This window comes from Cebus imitator, unplaced genomic scaffold (assembly GCF_001604975.1).
Source record: "Cebus imitator isolate Cc_AM_T3 unplaced genomic scaffold, Cebus_imitator-1.0 Scaffold496, whole genome shotgun sequence".
Classification (NCBI taxonomy): domain Eukaryota; kingdom Metazoa; phylum Chordata; class Mammalia; order Primates; family Cebidae; genus Cebus; species Cebus imitator.
Genome location: NW_016107811.1, coordinates 687,698 through 712,897, shown reverse-complemented (window position 1 = coordinate 712,897; position 25,200 = coordinate 687,698). Strand labels below are relative to the sequence as shown.

General features: G+C 52.4%; 1 protein-coding gene across 3 annotated transcripts in view; it reads left to right on the top strand.

Annotated features, from left to right (window-relative positions):
* The first annotated feature begins 334 nt into the window (after window positions 1-334).
* Window positions 335-25,200, top strand: part of CORO2B (coronin 2B) — a 164,831-nt gene continuing 139,965 nt past the window's right edge. The window contains exon 1 of one of the 3 annotated variants that reach the window (XM_037733147.1): window positions 335-389. In XM_037733147.1, the coding sequence (XP_037589075.1) occupies window positions 348-389 (42 nt within the window). In that variant the 5' untranslated portion in view covers window positions 335-347. Of the gene's footprint in view, window positions 390-11,331; window positions 11,356-12,355; window positions 13,540-25,200 lie in introns of those variants that run through there. The other 2 variants (XM_037733148.1, XM_017513585.2) reach the window with 2 other exon arrangements.

Genomic DNA, 25,200 nt, shown 5'->3' with positions numbered 1-25,200 from the left:
CACATGAGTACGTGTGTGTGTGTGTGTGTGTACTCATGTGGATATATGTTGCCAGTGTCGTGTGTGTGTGTGTGTGTGTGTGTGTGTGTGTACTCATGTGGATATATGTTGCCAGTGTCGTCCCTGATTCTGACCCATTCCTGCTCCACAGGCCTCCTCTGTGGTTAAGGAACAAATGTGTATATTCGTGTGCATGCCAATAATTTTTTTTAAATAAAAAGAAATATATATGTATTTATAAAGCTCAACAAAACATTTTCTCTGTCTGCATTTCTTTTCCAACATTTGTTTTATTTCTTTTATTGCTAGATTCTGACCGAAAGTACATTTGTTGTGTAGTGGATGGGATGATCCCCACTCCACATATCAGATGCCATGGGCTAGGAGAGGTATTTGTCTATAGCCTTGAGGACCCAGGCCTGCCCCATGCTCATGCCTCTCATTCCTTTCTGGAGCCTTCCATTCCGAATAGAAATAATACCTGCTTGGACTTGGCTGGACACCTCAGTCTTTGCTGATGGTTCCATAGTTTCCCCTCTCCCATGGGCCTGGCTGCTTCCTCTGCCATGTGGTTCCAGGCCCCCAGCCAGCAGGGAAGCAGACCAGGGTGAGAGCAGAAGGGAGCCTCGGGGTGTTAATTGGTGCTAACGAATTCCTGCAGCCCCATCTTTCCTCCACCTCTGTGGGGAGGCAGCTGACAATGCCATCTTTGCATTTTGCACACTGAAGTCAAGCAGTCGCCTTCCTGGCGCCTGAGTGCCCTGCCTGGATGAGGAGAAGGGGTGGGGAGAAGGAGGATGTTCACAATAAAAACCATCAGCACTTTCTCTGTGCCAGGATCCTTTCTAAGCACTTTCTGTGTATTTTGCTCATTTAACCCTCATCACATGGTTGTGCCCTATTAGAAACCCTGTTTGACAGTGGAGATGCAGCCGATGTGTTTTGAGTCTTTACTCTGCGCCAGTTCCCGTACCAGGCTATGGACAGATCTTCCCCCATGAGGTGTCTGCCATCATTATCCCCATTTGAAAGGAGAGGAAACAGCCCCAGAGAGGTTAAGTACTTCAACCAAGTCTACACAGCTAGAGAGAGGAGAGGCAGGATTTGGACTCAGGCTGGCTGGTTCTAAAGCCTTATCTTCTGGATCACCACCCAAGATATCCTCTCTGAAGGAACTCCTACTTAAAATCGGGTCTCTGAGCCTGTAGGTACCAAATGAGAGGTGCCTGCAGGAATGCTGGTTCCTCCCCTCCCCTCTAGCCTTGGGTCACTCCTACTGGGAGTCAGGATCTCCAGTGGACTCTTCATTGTCCCAGGTTCTTTGCTTCCCTGGGCTGTTGCCTGCCCCTTCCCCTGACTCTGCCCCATTCCTGCTCCACAGGCCTCCTCTGTGGCTAAGCAGCAAATAAAGCTCCATGCTCCTGACTCCCCTGCCCTGGCCTGGAATTTGGAGACAAAAAGTCATCCTGGGTGGGGAGGGAGGCTGTTCAGCCAGGCACCCTTGGGGCAAACTCAGCATGACACAGGGTTCTGGAGGCCCAGGGATGGCCTCCCTTGGCATTGATTTGGTAGCTCCCAAAGCTACCAAACACAGCATCACGTGCAACACATACACATACTCACCTTGTCGCAGTTTGCCTTACAGCAGCTCAAGAACCTGAGCTTGCCTGCGAGGAGGCAGCATGTCCAACAAATGACTCAGACTGGCGGATCCCCACTTTCCTTCTTGGGTCTGAGGTTCTCTGCTCTCTGGATTCTGTGCTTCCGTTTTCTCGGCTGTGAAGTGGGTAGCATAATAGGACCCATATTACAGTGTTACTGTAAGAATTCAATGACACAGTGCATACCACGTGCTTAGAAATAGTCCTGTCTCACAGCAAGTTGTTAGGGAGCCAAAGATCACCTCCAATCCTCCTTCGGCCCTTTGGCTGGATCTAGAAACCTTGCCAACAACTGGCAGACTAAAGAGAGGAAAGTGCACAAATTGTGCTACCTGGGGGATCTTCATAAGAGAGCGAAGCCCGGCCGGGCACAGTGGCTCACGCTGTAATCCCAGCACTTTGGGAAGCCTAGGTGAGTGGATCACAAAGTCAGGAGCTCGAGACCAGCCTGGCCAATATGGTGAAATCCCGTCTTTACTAAAAATACAAAAATTATCCTGGCATGGTGGCGTGCACCTGTAGTCCCAGCTACTCGGGAGGCTGAGGCAGGAGAATCACTTGAACCCAGGAGGAGGAGGTTGCAGTGAGCCAAGATCTGGCCACTGCACTCCAGGCTGGGTGACAGAGCAAGACTCTCTCAAAAAAAAAAAAAAAAAAAAAAAAAAAAAAAAAAAAAAAAAAAAATTAGAGAGAGAGTGAAGTTCAAAGTGACCAAAGAAAAAGATGCTTTTATATTTAGACAAAGAAAGATAAATATGAGATGAAATGACAGGATACAGGGTATCTGGCTAGGGGCAGTAAATTTCTAAGGAAGTCACCAGGAGATACATAGAGATATAAAGCTAGTGGAAGATAAGGGTTACTTTGGGGAGTATTTTTATGCAGGACCATTGCAACTCCCAATTCTCAGTCTATGGTGATAAGGGCTATTTTCTCCCCCTCGTACGGAGAAGGACCCCCTCCCAGAGGAATGTTTAGGGCTTGCTGCATGCAGGAAGAGACAGGTCAGCTTGCCCTTTCTGAAACTACAATTTCTCCAATGTTTTCAACTCAAAGTAATTAATACACCACTTTGGTGTATTTGGGGATGGGACGTCCTTCACTCCTTCAAAGTCCTATAGAAATGTTGGCTATGAAAGATGGGGCGTGGTGGCTCACACCTGTAATCCCAGCACTTTGGGAGGGTGAGGTGGGTCGATCATGAGGTCAGGAGTTCAAGACCAGCCTGGCCAAGATGGTGAAGCCCTGTTTCTACTAAAAATACAAAAATTAGCTGGGCGTGGTGGGTGCCTATAATCCCAGCGACTCAGAAGGCTGAGGCAGAGAATCGCTTGAACCTGGAAGGCGGAGGTTGCAGTGAGCCGAGATTGTGCCATTGCACTCCAGCCTAGGTGACAGAGTGAGACTCCATCTTAAAAAAAAAAAAAAAAGAAATGTTGGCTCTGATCATCTTTTGTTATTGTGAGGCCAATCCCAGTGACCAGCAATGGAGCCACCCCCTGGGGTTCCTTGTAGGGGTCAACCTGGGAGATACAGGGGTAAAGTTGGAGGTTGAGTACAGGCCATTGAGTCTCCGGAACCTGCTTCACCACTGACCAGTGGTATGACCCAGGACAAGTTACTTCTCCTCTCTCCCTTCCCGGCGCTGCCCCCACCTCACCCCCAGCCCCACAACTGTGCTTCATTTTCTCATCTGCAAAGTCAGGGCGGTTATAAGGATTAAGTGAAAATGTGTATAGAGTACCTAGACACAAGTGGCGGCTGCCATTCCCACCGTCATCAGTACTGCCCTTTACCCTCTGAGAGGCTGTCAGAGGGGAGGAGAGGGAAACACAGAACAAGTAGCATTATTTTGGTTTGTAGCTAAGGACACTGGGACCTTGAAAGTCAAAGTGATTGACCTGAGCTCCCACTGTAGATTTCTGGGACATCTGGGATTTTAAAACATAATAGTACCAATCGCTTATGTCAATAAACCATCTTGCTGTTTACAAACTGTTTTTATAGGTATTAGCTCATTTAACCCAGCCTGAGACCTGAGTGATGTTGCCCCCATTTTTTAATAGATTTTATTTTTTAGAGCAGTTTTAGTTTCACAACAGAACTGAGCAGAAAATACAGCGAGTTGGGAGCTGAACAATGGGAACACATGGACCCAGGGAGGGGAACAACACACTACAGGGCCTGCCAGGAGGGTGGGGGAGGGAGAGCACCAGGGAGAATAGCTAATGCATGCGGGGCTTAATACCCAGGAGATGGGTGGATAGGTGCAGGAAACCATAATGGTACACGTTTACCTATGGAACAGACCTGAGTGTTCTGCACATGTATCCCAGAACCTAAAAGAAAACATTTTGAAAAAAAGCACATCCAAAAGAAAAAAAAAAGAAAAGAAAAAATACACTAAGTTCCCATATGCCCCCCTGCTTCCACACACACACACAAGCTCCCCACTGTCAACATCCTCCACGGAAGTGGTACATTTGTTACAATCAATGAATCTACATTAGCATGTCATTATCACCCAGAGTCCAGAGCTCACATTAGGGCTCACTCTCGGTGCTGTGCATTGTGTGGGTTTTGACACATGCATAACAACATGCATCCACCATCACAGTATCACGAAGAGTCGGCCCTAAACTTCCTCCGTGCTCTGCCTGTCCATCCCTTCCCACTAACCCCTGGCAAGCACTGATCTCTTCACTGTCTCCATAGCTTTGCCTTTTCCACAGCGTCATCTAGTTGGAATCATGCAGTCTGCAGGCTTTGCAGATTAGCTTCTCTCACTTAATAATGTGCATTTAAGGTTCCTTTGTGACTTTTCATGACTTGATAGCTCATTTCTTTTTGACACTGAATAAGATTGCATTGTCTGGAGGTACCACAGTTTATTTGTTGCTCACCTACTGAAGGGCATCTTGGTCGTGCCCAGGTTTTGACAGTTCTGAACCAAGCTACTGAAAACATTCATGTGCCGGTTTTTGTGTGAATGTAGATTTCAAATCCTTTGGATAAGCTCCAGGGAGAACAATTGCTAGATCATATGGTAAGAGTAGGTTTCCTTTTGTAAGAAACTGCCACGTGGTCTTCCAAAGTGGCTGCACCATTGCATTCCTACCAACGATGAATGAGAGTTCCCATGGCTCCACATCTTCACCAGCATTTGGTGTTGTCAGTGTTTAGAGCTTTGTCCCCATTTCGCAGATGAGGAGACTGAGAGTTAAAGACTTGCCCAGGGAGTGGCAGAATTGCCCTCCCACAGCACCTCCTTCTTGCACACATAACCCTTATGGTGCACAGACTGATGTGTGATCTTGGGTTGAAGAGTCATTGGTCAGTGGGGTCTGTGGTCTTGGGAAGGCTCTCAACCGCAGAGAGAGGCTACTCTGGTGGGTCAAATGGTCAAGAGGCCTTATGGAGGTGATGAGACCAATAGCGCAAACATGCAGGGTCCACTGTTTCTCTTGCCATATGCAGAGGACTGGGTGGTGTGGTAGGAAAAGCTAGGCTTGGATCGTAGGTCTGCCACTTACTAGGTACGTGACTGCACGTAAGTCACGTAGCCTCTTCCAGCCTAGATGAGGGCAACTTCGTGGGATCCTTAGAAGGAGCAAAGGAGGCTCTGCATACAGAGTACTTGCATGTAAACACAGCAGTTGTTTAGAACTTACACCATCTATCTGCATAAAGAATACTGATCTGTGGTTTTCTTTTCTTGTGATGTCTTCCTTTGGATTTGGTAATGCTGGCCCCATAGAATGAGTTAGGGGCTACTGTGGATCTTGACCATGAAGTCTTAAGACATTGAAGGAAACTTCTGGGTGGTGACTCATAAGCTGGTGCTCTTCCATTAAGGCAAGAGCGGAGGCTAAGATTTTGAGAACAAGCAGTGTGCCCACAAAGTGAGCTGATCAGAGGAGCCCCAGATGGGAAAGCTGAAGTGCTTACAAGTTGTCCTTCTGTTGTCTTCCGAAGTGCAGTGAAGACTTCGAAGCTGTGGTCTGTCCCAGCTACACGGAGGGGAATATTCAGTGGATTTCCCTTAGGGAAAGAAATGGTCTGTGTTCAAACAATCAGAAGACCCCCATGGCACAGCAGAAAGAGCCGATGGTGGAACCAGGCCCACTACACGTACTGTTTTCGTTTTTGTTTTGTTTTCTGGTAGAGACTGGGTCTCACTATATTGTCCAGGCTGGTCTCCAACTCCCGGATTCAAACCGTCTTCCAGCCTCAGCCACCCACAGTGCTGGGATTATAGGCATGAGCCACTGTACCCAGCGATGTTATTATTCTTAATCTTGAGTTCCTATTTTTGAGGATAGCAGAAAGCACTTAATCAGGATTTTGTTCTTTAGGAAGAAAGTATGAAGGAAGCAGAGAGGAGGGAATGGATGGTTGACGTCTAAAAGCCATGTCCCAGGCTGTGGAAGAATTTTGGGATAGTGATCTGGACGGTAAATATCTCTTTAAAGAGCTGCCCAAGAACATTTAAATGAGTTTCTTTTAGTTTCTGAGGGGGTTTCCCTGTAACCTTCCTTTCCCACTCTGCCCCGGCCACATGGGCTGTACTCAGTACTCAGTATTCAGCGCTCAGTACCTGTGAATACTGATGCAAACAGCATTAAATACACAGTAGTAGGGGTCATAGGAAACTGCAGAGACAAGGAGATCATTATTATTTCAATACAAATAGATCCCTAAGAGCCATGGCATTGTGCATAACAATAGCATTGTCACCGTTTTCTCATGGTGGAAGATAAGAAATTAACCAGGAATGACGTTTGACAATGAAGAACACAAAGAGATGGTTCCTGGACCTGAACAGGAAAAGATAATTCTTGGACCCTGCAAAAGAATCTTCACTGCGCAGATTGGAAAATAAAAAAGTGTTACTACCTCTTTTCTCCCCATTATTCTAAACCTTTGTCGATATGTCACAATACCTCATTGGGCCAAGAATTTTTAATTACACTTTAAAATCAAATTGTTTATGTAGATGCAGGCCCCACACACAGAAAACATTCACCCAAGGCCCTGAACAAGCTGAGTACAGCTGTCACCAGTAACCTGGGAGACAAGCCTTATTCTTGGGAACAGGAGTTTGGAACATCTTTGATCAAGAAGAGACCTTGGCAACCAAAGCCTGTTCTTTACAAACACAAGGGACTGAAGCCAGCAATGGCAATGCCTGGAGGTATTCAGTCCCAAAGAGGTGGTAAGTGCTGGGAGTTCAGTGCAGGTAATACAATGATGTGATGGGGTGGTGGTGGGGTGGGGGGGGTCCCCACTGCAATGAGAAGGCGCTCTGCTGATCCCTGGAGGAGAGAACTCCTGAGGAGGCCAGACACAGAGGGACAGGAATAAGCATGACCTGAGGGGCACTGCCCAGGACTGGTCTGGCCCAGGGGCATCTGGGAAGGGGCTGCGGGCTGTCAGTGGATCTCCAAGACCTTCCTCTTGATCCTAGAGGCCCCATCCTTGCTGTCGAAATTGAGGAGCAGCTCTTTCAGGAGGCAATCAGGGACTTGCCCTTCGCATCACTGAGGGCAGCTGCAGGTTCAGCCATGGAGGGAAGAGTTCGGGAGTCCAGGTTGGTCCTAGGAGCCGCTAATTCTGCATAGGATTTTATACCAAAGCATGAAAAGTCAACGCTACTGTCCCTTGCTGGAGCTGTTTTTACCTGCCCCTTGCCATGCTTGTAACCTCCTTGTCTTCCGTGGAAAGATCTAAAAAGCCTCTGACTCAGGTTGAAAATTTGACTATGCTCTTCAGCTATGTTGCCTGAGAGATGGAAGGTGAAAACAACTCCTTCATGTCTGTCTTGCATGATTTCTCTGACAGGGCACTCACCACACCTTATGATGTAAATCAGTGGTTCTCAAACTGGGGGAGGAGCGTCAGAATACCTCTCTGCTGCTGACTGCCCCCCAACCCCAGGGTTTCCTAATCAACAGGCCTGCTATGGAGCCCCAGAATTTGCATTTTTTTTTTTTGAGACTGAGTTTCCTTTCTGCTGCTCAGGCTGGAGTGCAAAGGCGTGATCTCGGCTCACTGCAACGTCCGCCTCCCGGGTTCAAGCGGTTCTTCTGCCTCAGCCTCCTGAGTAGCTGGATTACAGGCATGTGCCACCATGCCTGGTTAATTTTGTATTTTTAGTGGACATGGGGTTTCTCCATGTTGGTCAGGCTGGTCTTGAACTCTCAACCTCAGGTGATTCACCCGCCTCAGCCTCCCAAAATGCTGGGATTATAGGCATGAGACGCCGCACCCTGCCAGCATTTTCAAAAAGCTCCCAGGTGAAACTGAGGCTGGTTTAGGGCACACACTTTGAGCACTGTTGACTAGGTGTTATCAAAATTTAGACCGAAGATGACCTAAAGCCTGGAAATCTGGTTCTCAAGTTCCAGGTGGCTCTCTACAAGGGACCGGGCCTCATTGCCATCATGGCTCCAAGGAGAGCTAGAGGAGCAGCCCTCGGGGAGGGTGCTGTCCTGGGGTCCCCTCACTGTGCCTGGGCCTGCGGCTCCTTCTCCCTGGTTCATTTCTATACATCGCACACATATACATGCATGTACAGATACAGACAGTCCCACACACTCACCCTCATATTCAGACACGCACTCACACAGACTTGCAGAGGGGGTTAAGACCAAGAGGCGGCTGCTCAGGTGAGGGCCCCCCGGCCAAGGATGCAGCCCAGACCAGCCTGCACTCAAGTGGTTCCTCAGTCATCACCCCTCACAGGCGGGGTAAAAGGACACCCCAGGGCAGGGCCCCCACCCGCCCCAGCACCCCTGCATGCCAAAGTCAGCATATTCGCATTGTACAGAGGTCACTGAGAAAGTGCAATAGGGACAAAGGGGGAAAGAGACTAAGGGTGGGACAAAGAGAGAGAGACGTCCACAGAGACAGGGAGATGGAGACAACGCGCACCGAGAGATGAGAAGGGCAGGAGGGTGGAAATAAGCGGAGCTGGTGGGGGCAGAGCTGGAGGAGAGGCAGGAGGAAGAGCGAAACCATGAAGGTCAAGGGGAGGGCAGCAGAGAGGCGTGCCTCTGCCCGGCTGGAGAGCAGGGCAGGGGTGCAGTGGGCAGAGGCAGGAAGGGGAAAGCAGGCCAGGGCATCCCTGAGGAAGCGTGGGGAAGGCACGGCCAGGGAGGTGCGAAGTGTGGAAAGGTGAATGCGGCAGAGAAGCAGGGCAGGGTGGGAGATGAGGCGTGTGGTGGAGGACAGTGGCTGGGACAGACAGAAAGGGAGAAATGGGAGACCTGCACACAAGGAAGGAGGGACCCGAAGCTGACTGAGCACAGCACTCTGTGCTGGAATTACTAAGAAAAGAGCCAGTTCCCCTCCTCAAGCCAGGAATGCTTCATTCTCCAGGAGCCTGTCAAATATACAAACAGAAAACATTAAAACCATGCACAGAAGCAGAGAGAAAAAGGCTCAGAGAGTTGTGGAAAGCAGCACAGAGGCTGGGTAGCTAGACTATTCCAGTCAAGATCTAAGAAGGCTTCCCAGAGGAGGTGACACCTAAAGAAAGACTGAAGAAGAGTTACCTAGGTGCTGAGGGGGAGAGAAGGACCAGGTTATGGAGAGACAGGAAGCCTGGAGATGCAGGGGATAGGGGCAGGTCTTGGAGGACCCTGTTGGGCTTCATCCTGAGGATAGCAGGGAACCCCGATGGGGTTCAAGCAGCCTGTGTGTGCATGAGCTGCTGGGGCAGAATGGACTGAGTGGCACAAGAGAGTCAGCAAGAGGATAAGTCCAGGTGGCCCAGCAAGGGACAATGCTGAGCTAGGGCAGTCCCCATGCAGACAGAGAGAAGGGAGAGAACTAGACAGCTGCAGGGGCAGTAAGATCTACAGGGCTTGGAAGCTCGGAGGGGCCAGCATGTGGGCACTTGGTGGCTGCCTTGGGTGGCATGAACAAGGCAGGCAGCAAGGGCTGGAGGGGCATCCCTCTCTTAAGGACTCCATGGCTTTGGGAATCTCCCTGTGGCCCTGCTGCAATGCAGCACCCACTCACCCGTGGTCTGGGATGGGTGCCCTCATCTGCGGGTCTTTCCTAAGAGACCAAGCTTCTGGTGGGCAAGGCCCAAGCCCTCCTCACTCTGTGGAGTAGCACTCAGTACAGGGCCTGGGCAAATGCTGGGCAAAGAAGCACACGAGACAGGGCAGAGCCTCACACCGAGAGGCCCTCATACTTGCTATAGGGACCTGGACTTGAATCGGGGTTATTAAGGTTGAAGGTAAAGGTGACCCTCACAGCCTCATTATCAGCGAGGCAGTTATCCAGCATCTCCTATGTGTCGCCCTTGTGATTTGAAAAGAGAGAACAAACACATGGTTAGAGCCCATAAAGAGAGAGTAGCAAATATGTTTCATTATGATTATACAGGGTAAATCAGGCCATCGTGGGTACAGTGCCAGGAGAGCTACATGCAGAGCTGATGCTTGAGTTGGGCCTTGAAAGGTGAATAGGAGTTCACCATGCTGCGAAAGAGGGCTAGGGCCCCAGTGGTTAGGAAAGAGTGTGGTCTAAAGCACTGAGGCATGGAAGTGTCTAGAAAAGACCAGAGCTGGTACGGCAAACTCTTATTCACCCCTGACTGTGTACCGTATGCCCGCAGGCTAGCCTACCTCTGATCTCACCTGTAGCTCAGCACATCTTAGAGAGTCCAGACTTGAGCTGACAGCATCCCACCTCCGTAAGAGCCATGGACTTTTCACTTTCTGCCCCAGGACATTCTCTGATGCTGAAGGGCCTGCCCTGCCCTCCCAAAAAGCACAGCCTTGAAGCACAAAGGGGTCATGCCCTTGGGGCAGCCCTCAAACAATCGGGAAGAGAAGCATGGATAAACACCCCGCCCATCCGAGGGCAATTCTGTATCCGTTCCAGGAGCGTCTGGGGAGCTGAGCCTCCCTCCCCTGGATGCCTCCCGCAGTGACCCTGAGAATACACCTTTATACTGGTGTAGTCATCTCCCCGTCTCCTGCTTTCCCACTCTTCCACTCTTGAGATCATCTTCCAATTAAATCCCTGCCTCCAATGCCTCTCTCAGGCTCTGCTTTGTGGGGAACCCACACGAAGACGGGCTATGTTACTGGAGACCCAGGATGAGCAGTGTGGTGTTAACAGTCACACCATAGAAAATGCAGGTATTTCTCAGTATCTCCTGCAGGCAGAGGCCTTGACTGGGCACAAGGGATGTGGCATTGTCTGAGCCGGCTCTTGCTCTTCCAGACCTCCCTTCTGACAGGGGAGGTGAGCCAGCAGCACAGGAGGTATCAGAAACATTTCCCTTCTGCCTTTGGAGAACGTCACATGGGTTGGGGGCAGCAGATTGATGTTCCTAATTACATTTGGCTCAAGCTGATATTAAGTCCTTGTCTCATTCCCAGAGCTCACAACAACGGCGGATGGCAGGAAAGGTGCCAAGAGGCATGCTGGGTAGTTCAGGATGACAATCTGGGATTTGAAATCTCTGTGAGATATAAAAGTGGACAGACAAGTCACAATCATGGGCACAGGGTGACTGATGTCCTTGAATTGCCCTTTAAAGGCTTCTGATGGGGTCCTAGGGCTGGAAGAGCCCTTGAAAGGTCTTGAGTTCCATCCTCCTGGCTAGAGGCTGACCTGCCCAAGACAACTGAGACAGACACTCCGACCGCTTCCCATGCTGGACAGCTGGCTGGTAGGAAATGCTTTCGTGGGTCTAATCTAAATTTCCTCTGCTTCAGGTTAAAGGTGTATTTTGCTTGATTTGTTCTCAGTGGCATTAAGTCTTTGCTAAGCTCCTACTATGTGCCCAGAGGTATACAGTGAGAGAAGGCATGACCCTGTGCTCAGAGGCTCTTGAAAATGAGACCAGAACTAAATGCAACAGGGAGAGTCATTGGGCCCATGTTGTCAGAAGAGGTGGCAAGGAGATGGAGCCCTGAGAGGTGAGGTGCAATTGGGTTAGTGCAGAAGAATAAGAGAGCATTCCTGGCAGACAAGCACCGTGGGAATATGCCTTAGGAAGGGTTTGGCACAGAGATGCCTGAGGTCTGCGGCACATCTGCTACCCAAGAGAGTTCAGTCCCTGGAACTCCTCTGGGGAATGAATAGTTGCTTACCTGCGTCCTAAGACACCTGTGAAACTCAAATAAGGCAGCACGTAGGAATGGACCCTGGAGTTCACAGGTTCAAAGCACAGTGCTGAGCCTTGATTTAAGTAGACTTTCATTCAAGTCCTCGCTCTGACAGTGTGCGCTCTTGGGTGGGTCCCCTCCCTTCTCTAAATCTGTTTACTCACTGGCAAAGTGGGGATGGTAATTCTTTCTCACACTGATGCATTTAGGGTTCCCAAGAAAATGTAGTTAAAATAGCATGAGGACCCACAAAGCACTTCCTAGAGGCTGGTGACTCTATTATGATTGCTCCAATTTAAACCCTGGTCTCCTGGAAGGCAGGCCCATCTCCTCTCTCTTCCCCCAGCACTTTCTACCGAGCAGGTGCTCATATATGACGTTTCCATCGCTGTCCTGGTGAAGTGCACTGGTAATTACCGTGAAGCAGGAAGCCAGCTCTTCTGGGCTTGCCAGGCTGTCGTGCCTGGAGGACCCCTCTGCCTCCACCTCTGCCAACCCCTCCCCTTCACCCTCCCGCCGTTCTGTATCTGCGAAAACCCGTTGTGTCCAGGTACTTGGGAGGGAGACTCCTTTCTGAAGACTGGCGAGGTCACCTTCAGGTGATTGTCCCTAAAATCCCCGCAGCAGCTCCAGGTCACAGTGTGCCCCTAGTCAGGATTGGATCCACACACGGGACACACGTATGTTGTCCCTCCAGGAGTAGAGCGGCACTCAGTGGTAGTGTAGACAGTCCTAGGGCAGGCCAGCTTCTATAACAAGAGGTCCCTTAGAGATCTGGCGGCGAAGTGGAAAGGGCGGAAGGAACGACTCGGGGCCATAGGTCCTGTGCTCCGGTCAAGTCACTTCCCACTGCCATCCCCCTCTGGTCGTCAGTTTCCTCCTCTGTAAAACTGACTGAGGCGGCCTTCGGGCAAGTCATCGCGGCAGGAACTAGACTGGAACGCGCGCTTAACACAAATCCGTCCGGCAACCCTGTGCCCGGGGTCAGCGCGAGGTTGGGGTGCGGGCAGGGCTCCCGGGCTTGCGGCTGCCACGCCCCTCCCAGCCCGCCCGCCACACTCACCGCCCACGGGCCCACTTTGCGAGCCTCCAGGGGGCGAGCCCCGCCGCCTTCTCTGCCCGCGCGGCGCCGCGGCCGTCCAGCCTGTGACTTCACCAGCGTCCCCGGGCCGGCGGGGCACCCGAGAGCCGAGGGCGCCGCCCGCGCCCTTAGCGGGCAGGTGCCGGGAGCCAGCCGCGCCCAGCCGCGTGGCGTCCGCAGGCCGCAAGGGGTTAAGGCCGCGGGCCCGGGAGCCCGTCCCGGCTCCGGGAGCGGCGGTGCCCGGCGGCCGGCGATCGAGCGGGAGGCGCGGGGCTCGGCCGCGGGCGGGCTGCGCTTCCTCCTCCTCCTCCTCCCTCCGCCTCCTCCTTTGTAGCGAGTTCCCGGCCCCTCTTCCTCCCCCCGCCCCCCAGCCCGGGCCCTCTCCCTCTCTCCCTTTCTTCCTGCCTCGCCTTCCTGCGGCGAAGGAGGCTCATCTATTATAAATGCACATTCGGGGCTGACATCAGCGACGAGCGGCGGGCGAGCGCCAACGAGCGGTCCCAGCGCGCTGCCCGCCCGGAGCGCAGCGCCCAGGCTCGGCCGAGCCGCCGGCGGGGCGCGGGGAGCGCACCGGGAGCTGACGGACCCCCTTCCCGCCGCCGCCCCCGCACGCCGCTCTCGCGCCCCCGCTCCGCCGCGGAGTTTCTGCATGACTGTCACAAAGGTAAGCGCCGCTCGCTCGCCCGCCGCGCCCGGGACCCGCCAGCGCCTGCAGCCCCCGGGCTGGGCTGCGGGGGGCGCGGGGGTGTGGGTGTGGGGAGGGGGCGCCGGTGCCGGGAAGGTGCGGCGCGCGCCTCTCTTGCTCCCCCAGCCGCTCCAGTCACTCCGGCCCGCAAGGACTGCGGAGGCCGGGGGAGGATGCCGCTCTGGCAGCCTCGGCGGTTTGGCCAACAGCCCTCCGCACCCGGCCCAACCCCGGGACTGCATTTTTAACCCTTGTTTGGGATGCTGCATTTTTAACCCCTGGAGAGCTGGGCTGGGCGGCTGGCGGTGTCCCTCCGGGGAGCGCGCGGCGGGGAGAGTCGCTGGCAGGAGCTGGTGCTGAGCCGTGGGTGTGGGGATGGGCCTGCTGCCCCAAGGAGGCCAGCGGAGGGGAAACCCTACCCCACCTGCCGGGCTCTGCCGCCCTTGCCGGGAGCGCTGGCTCCACTCCAAAGCCACTCAGTGCAGAAGACGCTGCCCAGTCCCGGGAGCCGCTACCAGAGACAGGACAGGTCCAGGTGGTTGGCTTAAAGATGTGGGGAGGGAATGTGACAGGGGAAGCAAGGGTGGGCATCTTGACAGACCCCCATATTGGAGGACGATTGTTGGGCCTTGTCATGGGGGCCCACGTTTATTGGAGAGACTTTAGGGACTTCCCAGTTGTAGGGAGGAAAGAGTTAAGAGGAAAGAAAGATGATGGGACAGTGGAAAGTGTCAGGGTCAAGGGACCACGGAGACCTGAGTTCAGTCCCCAGCGTTATCTCAAATCCCCTGGATGAGCTCTGTCCACTTTGGGTCTCAGTTTCTTCTTGTGTGCTGTGAGGGTGATAATATGGGTCCTGGGTGGCGACAGGCTGTTGAAGAACCAATAAAATTCAGGGTGTGAACCCACGCTCTGCAGAGGGATCTGTCTGGGTACTGAGCTCACAGTCTGGAGGTGGCCTTGGGCTTGGCTGTCCCTGCAAGGGCCAGACTCCACCCATTTCAGCTGCCCAGCTGGGTCTCAGAACTGGGGAGCTGGAGGCCAAAGTGGGACTGCTTGTGGTCACAGCAGAGGAGCCAGATGGAGGATTGGGGTGCAAGTGATGGAGGTGGGGTGGTTCTGGCCCCTTCTGGTAAATCAGGGCCTACCCATGCCCTCATGAGATCTGCCCCAAGACTGCATGTTTGTGAGGATTCTTGGGCCCAACTCCAGACTTTGCCATTGGCCCTGGGACTTGGGAGCATTGTGAGAAGATGAACTTGAGGGTGCAGGGGCTTCCTCAGCTCTGGCTACTTCTGGAGGGGTTGCTGTGAGCCACGGAGGGTACGATGCTTAGTGTTTTGAAGTGACACAAATGCTGTTCAGCTGCGATGGATTATCATCATGAAGGTCGTTCGTGTCAAAGATGCAAGCAGGCTGGGAGACAGGAGTAATGGATGGGCCCGGCTAGAGAGATAAAAGATGTGAGGTTTTAATAATAGCGATGAGGATTGACTCGGCGCCTCCCCTGTGTCTCTTTATGTACATGAACTCCTGCAGCCCTCCTTCCCCGGAGGCCTGCGAGGAAGGTGTGTTCAGTTCTCTTTAGCAGCGGAAGGAGCTGAGGCTCAGGGAGGTGAAATGACTTTGTCTGAGGTCACACAGCATGTATGTGGCAGAGCTGGGGTGTACCCTCAGGTCTGTCTCAACCTATGGCCAGTGATCTTTGCACTGCTCTGCACTCTTGGGCATCCTGGCTACTGGAGGACTTCCTTGGTACAGGAGCACTGCCTGGAGGCCTGACACATTGAAGCAGGGATGGGACAGGGAGTCCATGAAAGTGGGTGCTCCCCTGTTAAGCCCAGTGGGAGGCCTAGCTTCTTGGTATCCAGTGATTATTCAACACTCCTCCACCTCCATACCCAGCCCCCAACAAACCCCTCCGTGTCGCTCACCTCCTGCTCTAACGAATGTGGCTCTGGCTTAAGCCAGCTCAGAGGATTAAATAAAATCCCCACCTTAACCCTATCTTCTCTCCCATTGCTGGCCCTTCACAGACCGGCGTGTCCCTGTGGGAAACAGGGAGCAGGGGCATGCAGGAGAGGCCCTGGGGACTGACTTGCTGTCTACAAGCTGGCTCCTCTGGTACCATAGGGAAAGCCACCATGCTCTGGAAGTCCAAAGGCCTGGCCCCTAGTTCCAGCTCAGCCACCAACAGGCTGTGTGACCTCAGACCAGTCAGTCAGTTCCATCCTTGGGCCTCTGCTTTTCCATCTGTCAAATGTGGGACTTGGTTCTTATGATCTCTAGGGCCTCTAGAGCCTGGGTACAGCTTCAGTTCTGGCAAGAAAGCCACCTTTGATGGATATTGGGAGACTCTTTGTTCTCTGGGGGGTGGTCTGTTATGAAGCAGAACCCTAAACACAGTGTGAGAGGTGGGATCACTGCTGACACACTGGGAGCGGTAGGTAGGGGAATCAGTTTGAGTGAGCTCCCAGGGCAATATCTTGGGCTCCAGCCTTCTCTGCTGCTTCTCCTCCAGGCAGAGGGTCATGGGTGGGTCCCAGCTTCCTGCCCCTTGGACGAATGCCTTAGCCCTGTGTCAGGTCCCCTGAGGGCAGAGTCCTCTGGGCCAGGGTTAGTGTGGACTGCAGGAGCTCAGAGAGGCCTGGCAAGTGGAGATGAGGAAACCAGATGGGGAGTTGCTAGGTCTTCAGTAGACTTTCCGTAGACGAGGTGAGCCTGTTTTCCGTTTTCCGCCTCTCTTTCATACATTCCCTTCCCCCTTCAATTGTGAGGCACAGCTGCTGAAGCTGCAGGCAAGCCCGTGGGTTTCTGAAGGACTCCTGCCCTAACTGGCCTTAACAACATAGAGCCCTGGAGACCTTCTAGCCCCATGGCATTTCTCCTGGTTACCTGGTTATGTTTGTTTGTGTGTTTGTTTGTTTTGAGATGGAGTTTTGCTCTTGTTGCTCAGGCTAGAGTGCAATGGTGCGATCTCGGCTCACTGAAACCTCTGCCTCCAGGGTTCAAGCGATTCTCCTGCCTCAATATCCCAAGTAGCTGGGATTTCAGGAATGTGCCACCACGCCCGGCTAATTTTGTATTTTTAGTAGAGACAGGGTTTCTCCATGTTGCTCAGGCTGGTCTCGAACTGCCAACCTCAGGTGATCCGCCCGCCTCGGCTTCCCAAAGTGCTGGGATTACAGGCATGAGCCATGGCACATGGCTCCTGGTTATGTTTTAAACTCTATTTTATTGTGTATAATTTGGTAGGCTACCTTAATTTCTTTATGGGATGAGAAACAGAAGAAAGGCAGAAAAAGGGAAGAGCGGAGGGAAGGCTCTGATGCAGAGCTGTGAACATGCCCAGGAGGTCAAGGCGCTGCCTCCTCTGTCTTAGTCCAGCGTGCTTCCTAGGGCAGCTCGGGGCGAGGGCGCCAAGGCTGCTTTCCCCGAGACTAGTAGCTCCAGCTGATTTTATGTTTTAAGCTCTTCTGACTGCTTTGTATACTTTGTATACTTTTCTCTTTCTGTTCCATCTCCGTCATGGACCAGGCTAGCAGCGCTGCTCCACTTCTAAATACCTGTTTCTATCACCTGGAAAAGCAGAGGACAAAGTACATTAATAGAGTTGTGTGTAAGTACAAGTTAATGGGCTATAAGAAAACCTGGGAGCTGAAGTGTAGGTCTTTGCAGCCTGCTTTGTACTGCTCAGAGGTGCTTTGGAGTGGCTGCTGGCTGTGATGTGACCAGAGGTAGGCCTTCTAGGTAAGGGAAGAGGTGGCTTAGAGCGAACAGCCTCCCTAGTTTGCAGGTGTGCCTTGTTGAGTTAGATGCTAGTGAGCTGAATTCTTTTCAGCTTCCTGAGCCTGGCTCGGGGTCAGCAGTCCAGGTACCCTGAGCAGCAGAATGGCCTGCTGCACCTCAGAAGGCCTTAGGGGAAGGAGTGTGGGAAAAGAGAAGACCTTGGATGTCAACATCCTCCTCCCTGCTAAGCAGATCCATGAGTAGCACTATCAGCTATGCCCTGGCCTCTCTTTCTGTGGGCAGCCTTCTCTCTCCTGCCCCAGCCCCTGCAGGGCACAGCCTACTGATAGGAGCCAGTGGCTCCCACTGAATGTGAAAGGACTGAGGATGATGTTATTCTGCCCGGGTAATAGCAGGCCTGCCTTTGCCAAAGATCATGTTTCTCTAGGGCCCCTACAGAGTCACCCGTAGGAGAATAAGATTTTGGAGCAATCAAATCACCCAACCCTTTCCCTTGAGACATGAGGGCACGGAGACCCTGGGAGCAGAAGTCGTGACTTGCCCAAAGTCTTTCAGCAAGTTTGAGGATGGAGTGGCTGGCACCTGGGTACTCCTGATTCGTGGTCAGTGCTCTTTCCATCTGGCTGCCCTGGGAAGGGGTCCTGGGGCAGCCTGAGCAGGCACAGATGTTTTGGCCCTACTCCAGTTGCCCCACTGCCTCGCCCCTGCCTGTCCTGCTGGGGCCTGGATTTCCCTCTGGGGGACACGCTAGTTGGAAAAAGCATTGTGGGGATGGGAGGAGGGACAGGATGTGGGGCAGAGGAGCAAAGTCCAGAGGAGACTTGCTCTACCTCCAGTCAGATGCCGAGGGGGATTGCAAGGCCCCTCTGCCTCCAGTTCCCTGGCGCGGAATCTAGGTACCCAGGAGATATTTGAACCTCCAGACATTCTACATCCCAGTACCTTGTTCCAGTCTTGATGGATCTCCCCGGGAGAGGAAGTGAGAGAGCCAGCACCTCAGGGGGCCTTGGTGAAGAGGAAGCGGGGCTCCCAGCACAGATCCAGCTCCCAGACACTTGCAGGTGAGTGGGAGTCCTGCCTGTTCTGCCCACACACCCTTTCTGCCTCCTCTCCCTTCCAGGCCTTCTTCCAGAGAGCCAGCATTCTCATGCTAGGAGGTGTGCGGCTAGCAGTCATTCGTTCCTTTAGCCAGCTCCCTCTGAGCACCTACTCCGGGCCAGGCCCCGTGTGAGGCATTAGGAACACAGACGCATCAGCCACAGTCCCTGGGATCCAGGACCTTAGAGGAGAAGAACATGGAAAGGCCAGAGCCCTGAGTTTGGAGTCTCAAGGTCCAGTGGGCACAAGCCAGGAGAGGTCTGTCTTGCCTGCGTACTGTAAGCGCCTAATAAACGCAGGCCCTTTCCTTCCTTACTGTCTCTCCCACTGGGCCATGAAGCTCAGTCTCCAGAAAAGCTCTGTCAGGTGCTTTCTTCCTGACTGTCCCAGAGGCCCTGTGTTCCCCTCCCCACAGGCATTGCCACCTTGACACCTGTGGCAGCTCTTAGAGGAAGCTGGGGAAAATGTGAGGCTCTCCAGGGCCCTCAGAATCACCCCACCCTGGCCAGCCCTGTGAGGCTGGCACACACTGGAGTTTGGCTGGTTGGGAGTGTGGACACTGTCTGGACCAACGTCCTGGCGGCATTAGGCCCTGGCATCTCAGGGACGGAGTAAGTTTTTCCACTTCTCTCCCAGGCCAGCCAGCTGGAGCAGACACGGCCTCGGCCAGGCCCAGTGCTGGTGGAGTCTCGGCTCCTGGCAGCTGGGCAGCCCTGATGCTGATTTGAATACGCCTGGCCACAGAGCTTATCTGAGGTCCAGGAGATGAGAACGCGTGCAAATTCCCTCTGTGCCCGGCCCTGTCTCCTTCCTTCTTTTCCTGATCAGCCCTGTTGGGTTCCCATTCCTTTCCCTGTAGGCCCTGCAGACTCAGGCCCAGGGGCCTGGGGCATCCTGCAGCCTGGTGAGCTTAGAGCAGCTGGCATGGGGCAGGCCCTGCCAGGAAAGGACAGATGCAGATCCAGTGGCTTCCACATGAAAAGAAGCTGTTTAGAATGAGCCTCCCCTTTGTGGGCCTGGAGTACAGGACCAGCTGCTAAGGAGACACAAGTGGGGGGGGGGAGTGGGGGGAGCCACCACCGCCCTTCCTCACCCCTCCTTTTTTGCCCCTGCAGAGGCCCCTAGAGGGACTTTGTAATTGGTTTCTGGCTGGCACTCTCCTTCCAATTAATTAATGTAGCGATGGGAGGCTCCCAGGTTCGCTCAGGCCGTCCTTCGTACAGAATACATACGTGGGTGACTGCCCTGAGTCCCGTCAGCTCTCCTGTGGTGGGGAGGGTCCCCTCTATTTTGGGATGGATAAACAGAGTGTCTAAGTAGAGAGATGACTGCACCCTGGTCCCAGAGCCAATGTGGGCCAGAGGCGGGATGCATGCCCAGATCTTCTGGCTTTGAGCCAGAACCTTTCCAATCTGATCACATAATGGTCCACAACCGTGAAGATTAATCACCATCATCACGATAATAACAGTTATTAAGCAGGCATTGGGCACGCATGATCGCATTTACTCTGTACAACCATGGGGTAGATTCTATTATGTATCCCATTTTCCAGAGGAGGAGATTGAGGCTTAGTGAGAGGAGGTGAATTTCTCAAGGTCACAGGTTGAATGGGTGGGGAGCAGGGATTTGTACCTGGGCTGTCTGACTCCAGAGAACACGTTCATCTCACTTCCAGGCCTCTAGTCCTGGGGCATGATCCTACTCTGCTTCCACTCCCTCCCAGCCCCCCACCTACAATGCAGTGGGCTGTGGCCTGCTGTGGCTGTGGCCCTACCACTGAGGATGGGCAGGGCAAAGGCTGGTTGCCTTGAGGGTGATGCTATGGCTGTGTCCTGCTTAGATTTGCCTGTGGTCTTTACTGGAGCTGGGAATCTTGTAAATAATTAGGGGAAGTGTGCTGGGGGAGGAGGGTGTCCTATACATGGTGTTTGACATCGGATTGGGCTGCTTGGGCAGGGCATTCAGCCCAGCGCAGAAGAAGGTGTGGCAGAACGACCTTCTCTATTTCCCTGAGGCTAGCGTGTTCAGAGAACGCCGGTCCGTGGTCCAGGCCTGCAGCCCTTACCAGAAGCAGCCTTTTCCTGAGATAGCCCCTGATGATTTGGGGTGTCGCTGGCTGGGGATGCTGCCTTTGAAGTCAGACACAGGGCAGTCTGTCATTTACTTGCTGTGTATTCTTGGGCAAGTTGCCTCACCTCTCTGAACATGTTTCCCCATCCGTTAATTGGGATTGATGACAGTAGCACTTAAAAGGATTGTTATAAAGACTAAGTGAGCTGACCCATGTGAAGCACTTACCATATGCCTGGCATCTAGCGCTCGCTGTTATCCTCAGGAAGACAGAAAATTAACGAGTGTCCTGGGGCTTATGAAATGGGCAGTACAGGGAACTCTGGGAATAGCAGGCCGCCTGACCTCGTCAGAGGGATCAGGAAGTGACTTTAAGTTGCATCATGAAGGATGAGTAGGAGGTGGAAGGAGGAGAGCTGAGGAGGGAGCGACAGGCTGGGGATGAATCGGCAAATGTCTGGAGTCAAAAGCCACGGACCATGATCGCTTCCTGCATGCTGGGCGTTGATGAGGGCATGGTACAAGTATCCACTCATTTAATCCTCAGAGCGACATCACAACATAGATTACTGTTATCATCCTCGCTGTACAGATAAGGACACAGGCACAGAGAGGCCAAGTCACCTGTAAAAGGTGGCCCAGTGAGGCAGGATGGAGCTGGTCCAGACCTGGGACTCCGAGCTCTGGCCTCTTTCCTTCCCCCTGCCTGCTGCTTGCTAATGGGGAGGGTGGGCTGACCCTGGCTGCTTCTAAAACTTACTCAGGCGAGGTGGGTGTGGAAATGCCAAGTTCAGTGGCCCAGCCGCCTGCCTCACGGAGCCTCCTTGGGCTGTGTAAGGAGGGCAGAGGCCCTTCTGGCTCTCAGGCAGGAGGGAGAAGTCATTTATTTTTCTAAAAGGAAACTTTGCTCTGGCAGGGAAATTTCCACCTTCTATTTTTAGTGGGCTCAGTTATGACCATTTTTGTCTTTAAATCTTTCTTACTATCTACATTGGGCCTTGGTCTTTAAACTATAGGGAGATATGTACACGCATGCACATACACACACACACATTTTTTCTAAAGTGTTAAAAGTTCACACTAGTAGTTTCAGCTACTCAGGAGGCTGAGGCAGGAGGATCAGCCTGGACAACATAGTGAGACCCCATCTCTAAAACCCTAAGGGTCTGCAGTTTGGTGTCTTCTCTGCCTGAGCGCAGAGAAGGTGGATGTTTTACATGGTGTTCATGCCACAGGCTTACCCTTACTGGCTCCTGTATGAGACAAATATTACCACCCCTGGAGGCTCTGGCTGCCCAGAGTGGTGGTGTGTGGAGGCTCACCCTCGGCTGGTGCTCGTGCTAATTCCTGGGACGCCTCCATGATCAGTATTTAACTCTGGAGATGTCTGAGGTCATCTGGGCCAGCCCTCTGCCTGCATAGCACTCTACACTTCTTAGGAATATAAGAATGATTCCTAATTTTAATTTAGATTAGTTTAATAAATACTGGCTGGGCATGGTGGCTCACGCCTGTAATCCCAGCACTTTGGGAGGCCAAGGCGGGCAGATCACCTGAGGTCGGGAGTTTGCGACCAGCCTGACCAACCTGGAGAAACCCCATCTCTACTAAAAATACAAAAAATTAGTTGGGCGTGGTGGCGAGCGCATGCCTGTAATCCCAGCTACTCGTGAGGCTGAGGCAAGAGAACGACTTGAACCTGGGAGGCGCAGGTTGTGGTGAGCTGAGATCGTGCCATTGCACTCCAGCCTGGGCAACAAGAGCAACACTTCTTCTCAACAAAAAAGAAAAAATTACTAATTTACTAGTTGGCAGTTCCCAGGCTTTCACCAGGTGTTAAAATCCTGCTTTCAAGGGACCAACAGTTAATGAGAACAACCACAATAGTAATAGAAGCAGCTAACCCTTCCAGAGTGCTTAGTTTATGCCAAGCATATACATGTCTGTTTTATGTATTAATTCATGTAAGCTTCATGACAGCCTATGAAGTCTGTGCTAGTATTATCCCTCTTTGTATGGTTGCAGAAATGGAGGCCCAGGGAAGTAAAGAAGGTAACTTTTACAGTGTTCCCACAGCCAGGCAGGGACTCAGCCTGCCACGCAGGACTTCTGCCTTGCCACTTTGTCAGGCTGGTGGGAATGACCCTGAAACGTGGTCCAGAGCATGGGACCTGCAGGCAGAAGACCCCGGCCTTGCTCTTGCCTCTGCTCCTTACTGTGTGACCTTGGGCTAGTCCCTGGATGTCTCTGAGCCTCTGTGAAAATGGAGTTAGTAGACTATCTCTGTAGGGTGCTGTAATATGTAAGTAACATGGAAAGATGTAAATAAGGCGCTTTGTGCATGTCATGGCAGGAGATGGTTTATTGTGATGTCTAATCTGTGCCCCCTCCTTTCCTCTTCCTCACCCTCAGATTTAGGCAGTTCCTTCCAATAGCGAGCCCACTTCTCCCCTGCTGTAGTCCTTATTTCAGAATTGATTCATACTCTGTGGGTGGAAGAGAAAAGTTCATCTCTTCCAAACAGCCTCTATCTGTTTTTACTCTGTCAGGCTAGTTTGGTGCAGATGAAAAGTTGCTTTTCTCTCTTCCTGTTCTGTCTATTTTGGCTGTTTTAATATGCTTGGGACAAATAATCTGGCTATAAAAATGTGGTGTCCTGCTTTCATTTGAAAAGTGAGCCAAATAAAGCATCCAAACCTTGATTTGTTTCATCCTAGCTCTCTGTAGATCAGAGCTCCCTGTGGAAGGCGAGGGAACAGACCTACCTGGGTCCCTGGGCAGAGAGACCAGGTTCCCACTGTCAAATGACCTTGATCTTTGCTCTAGATAACATCCCGATGCTCCCAGGGCTCAGACCTGCTTTTTCCTTAGGTTCATGGAAAGGAATAGCCTCTGCTAGCTTGAGACATTTGCAGCAAATCATTTAAACACCTTGAGTTTGATTTCAGAACTAACGGTTTTATAATCTGGAATCTGGTGGAATTTCCAGGACGTGGAACGGCTGACGGAAACAAAGGTGTTGGTGGAAGGCAACAGAGGGTTTAATTCCTGAGATTTTTATTTAACTCTTGATGACGTTGCAGGTTATACCTGCCCTGCCGACCTCCAGGTGAAAGACCAGTTTGCAGAAATGCACGGGGAAATTTGGGATTCTTAGAAATCTAGAATTCTGGGAAAGGAGATTTTTGCACACCTGAGTGACCAGCTAACTTTTTCATCACGAATCTGTCTTCTAGAGACTGTGAGTCTGACTTCCTGCCTTAGTCATTAAAATATCTGGGAACAAACTCAAGTTATTGTGGATTGAGGCTGTTTCAGGGCCTTTGTTGTTCTGTTAAACTGACCTTTTCAGGGTCTGGATCCACATTAACTTCTCAATCCTTGGAGCTCCTGTAGCACGTGATCCCTGGTACCATCCAGCAGGTAAAGGCCTAATGTGCCATGTTGTTTGCTGATTAGCTTAAGAGCGTGATTAGCTCCCTGACTTGTGAGCTTGCTGAAGCTGGAGATTAGGTCTGATTCTTTTTAGTACCTTTCACAGCACTCATCAAAGGGTTATGCATGCCAGTAAGAATGTGTTGTGGATTTTTGGAATACCAGGTATAGACATACAAGATTTGGCAGGATTTGGAGCAAGACTAAAACATTCCCTGTTGCTGCTTAGGGAAAATCTCTACTATTAAGATCTGTGGACTGCTAGAGCCAGAAGGGACTCTAAAGATGTACCGTAGACACCCCCATTTTGCAGAGGAGAAAATTGAAGCCCCAGAAAGTTTTCCCAAGGAGGCATAGGGAAGATGTGGCTGAGTCTTCCCCAAATTACTGGCAGACTCAGGTTAGGTTTTTCAAATCTGTGTTTTTTTCTAGGCTTCTAGTAGTTGCCTGATGTTGGCATGCCAAGGACTGATAAGAAAGTGGGGAGTGGGAGAAGTTTCCAGAAAGGAGACTTTGAGAACTTAACCTAGAGGGGAGGGGGCACCTGGTTGGAGAGACTTGGCTCCCCAAGTGACCAGCTAGGAAGGCCCTAACCAGAGGCTTGGTTGTGGCAGTGGCAGAGGCAGAGGGAACAACTTTGGAGCCCTTTCTGCTCAACCATCAGGCTGCGGCTGCCCAGGCCTGGCAGTGTGTACCCTATGTGCCTGGCTGCCCCCCCGGCCTCCACAGTGGCCCGTGGCCCCCGACTCTCCCTCCCGGAAGCTGGCCGTCCTGGCACACTGGGCTGCCGGCAATCTTTCCCTCCTTTGTTTCTCTGAAACCATGAGAAGGGCCGCTGAGTTGGGAGCCTGGGTTGCTAAGAGCTTTCCTCTGGCCAGACCTTATCACCAGCTTGAGAAGTCTCCTGGCCAAGATTTCCCTGGGACTCTGGCTTGGAGGGAGGGAGGGAGGGAGAGTGGGTCGGGGGAAGGGGAGGGGGTGCTCAGGAGCCACAAACAAAGCTGTCCCCCTGCGCCACTACCCCCCTTCCAGGACCAGAGTGCAAGAGCAGCCTGGGAGCCACAAACTCCGGGGGCCTTTGCTTTTGAAAAGCAGCGGGGACAATGGAACAACAAGGCTCTCCGGAGGCTCCCCCCATGCCCAGCCCTGCACTTCTGTTCTCTCAGGTACCCCCATAACTCTGCTGTCCTCCCCACTTTTCAGAGGGGGAGACAGCGTCCGAGAGGATGGCATGTCCTGCTCCTCACAGCAAGAAGGGCAAACTGGGCCGTAGCCCCTGGCTGC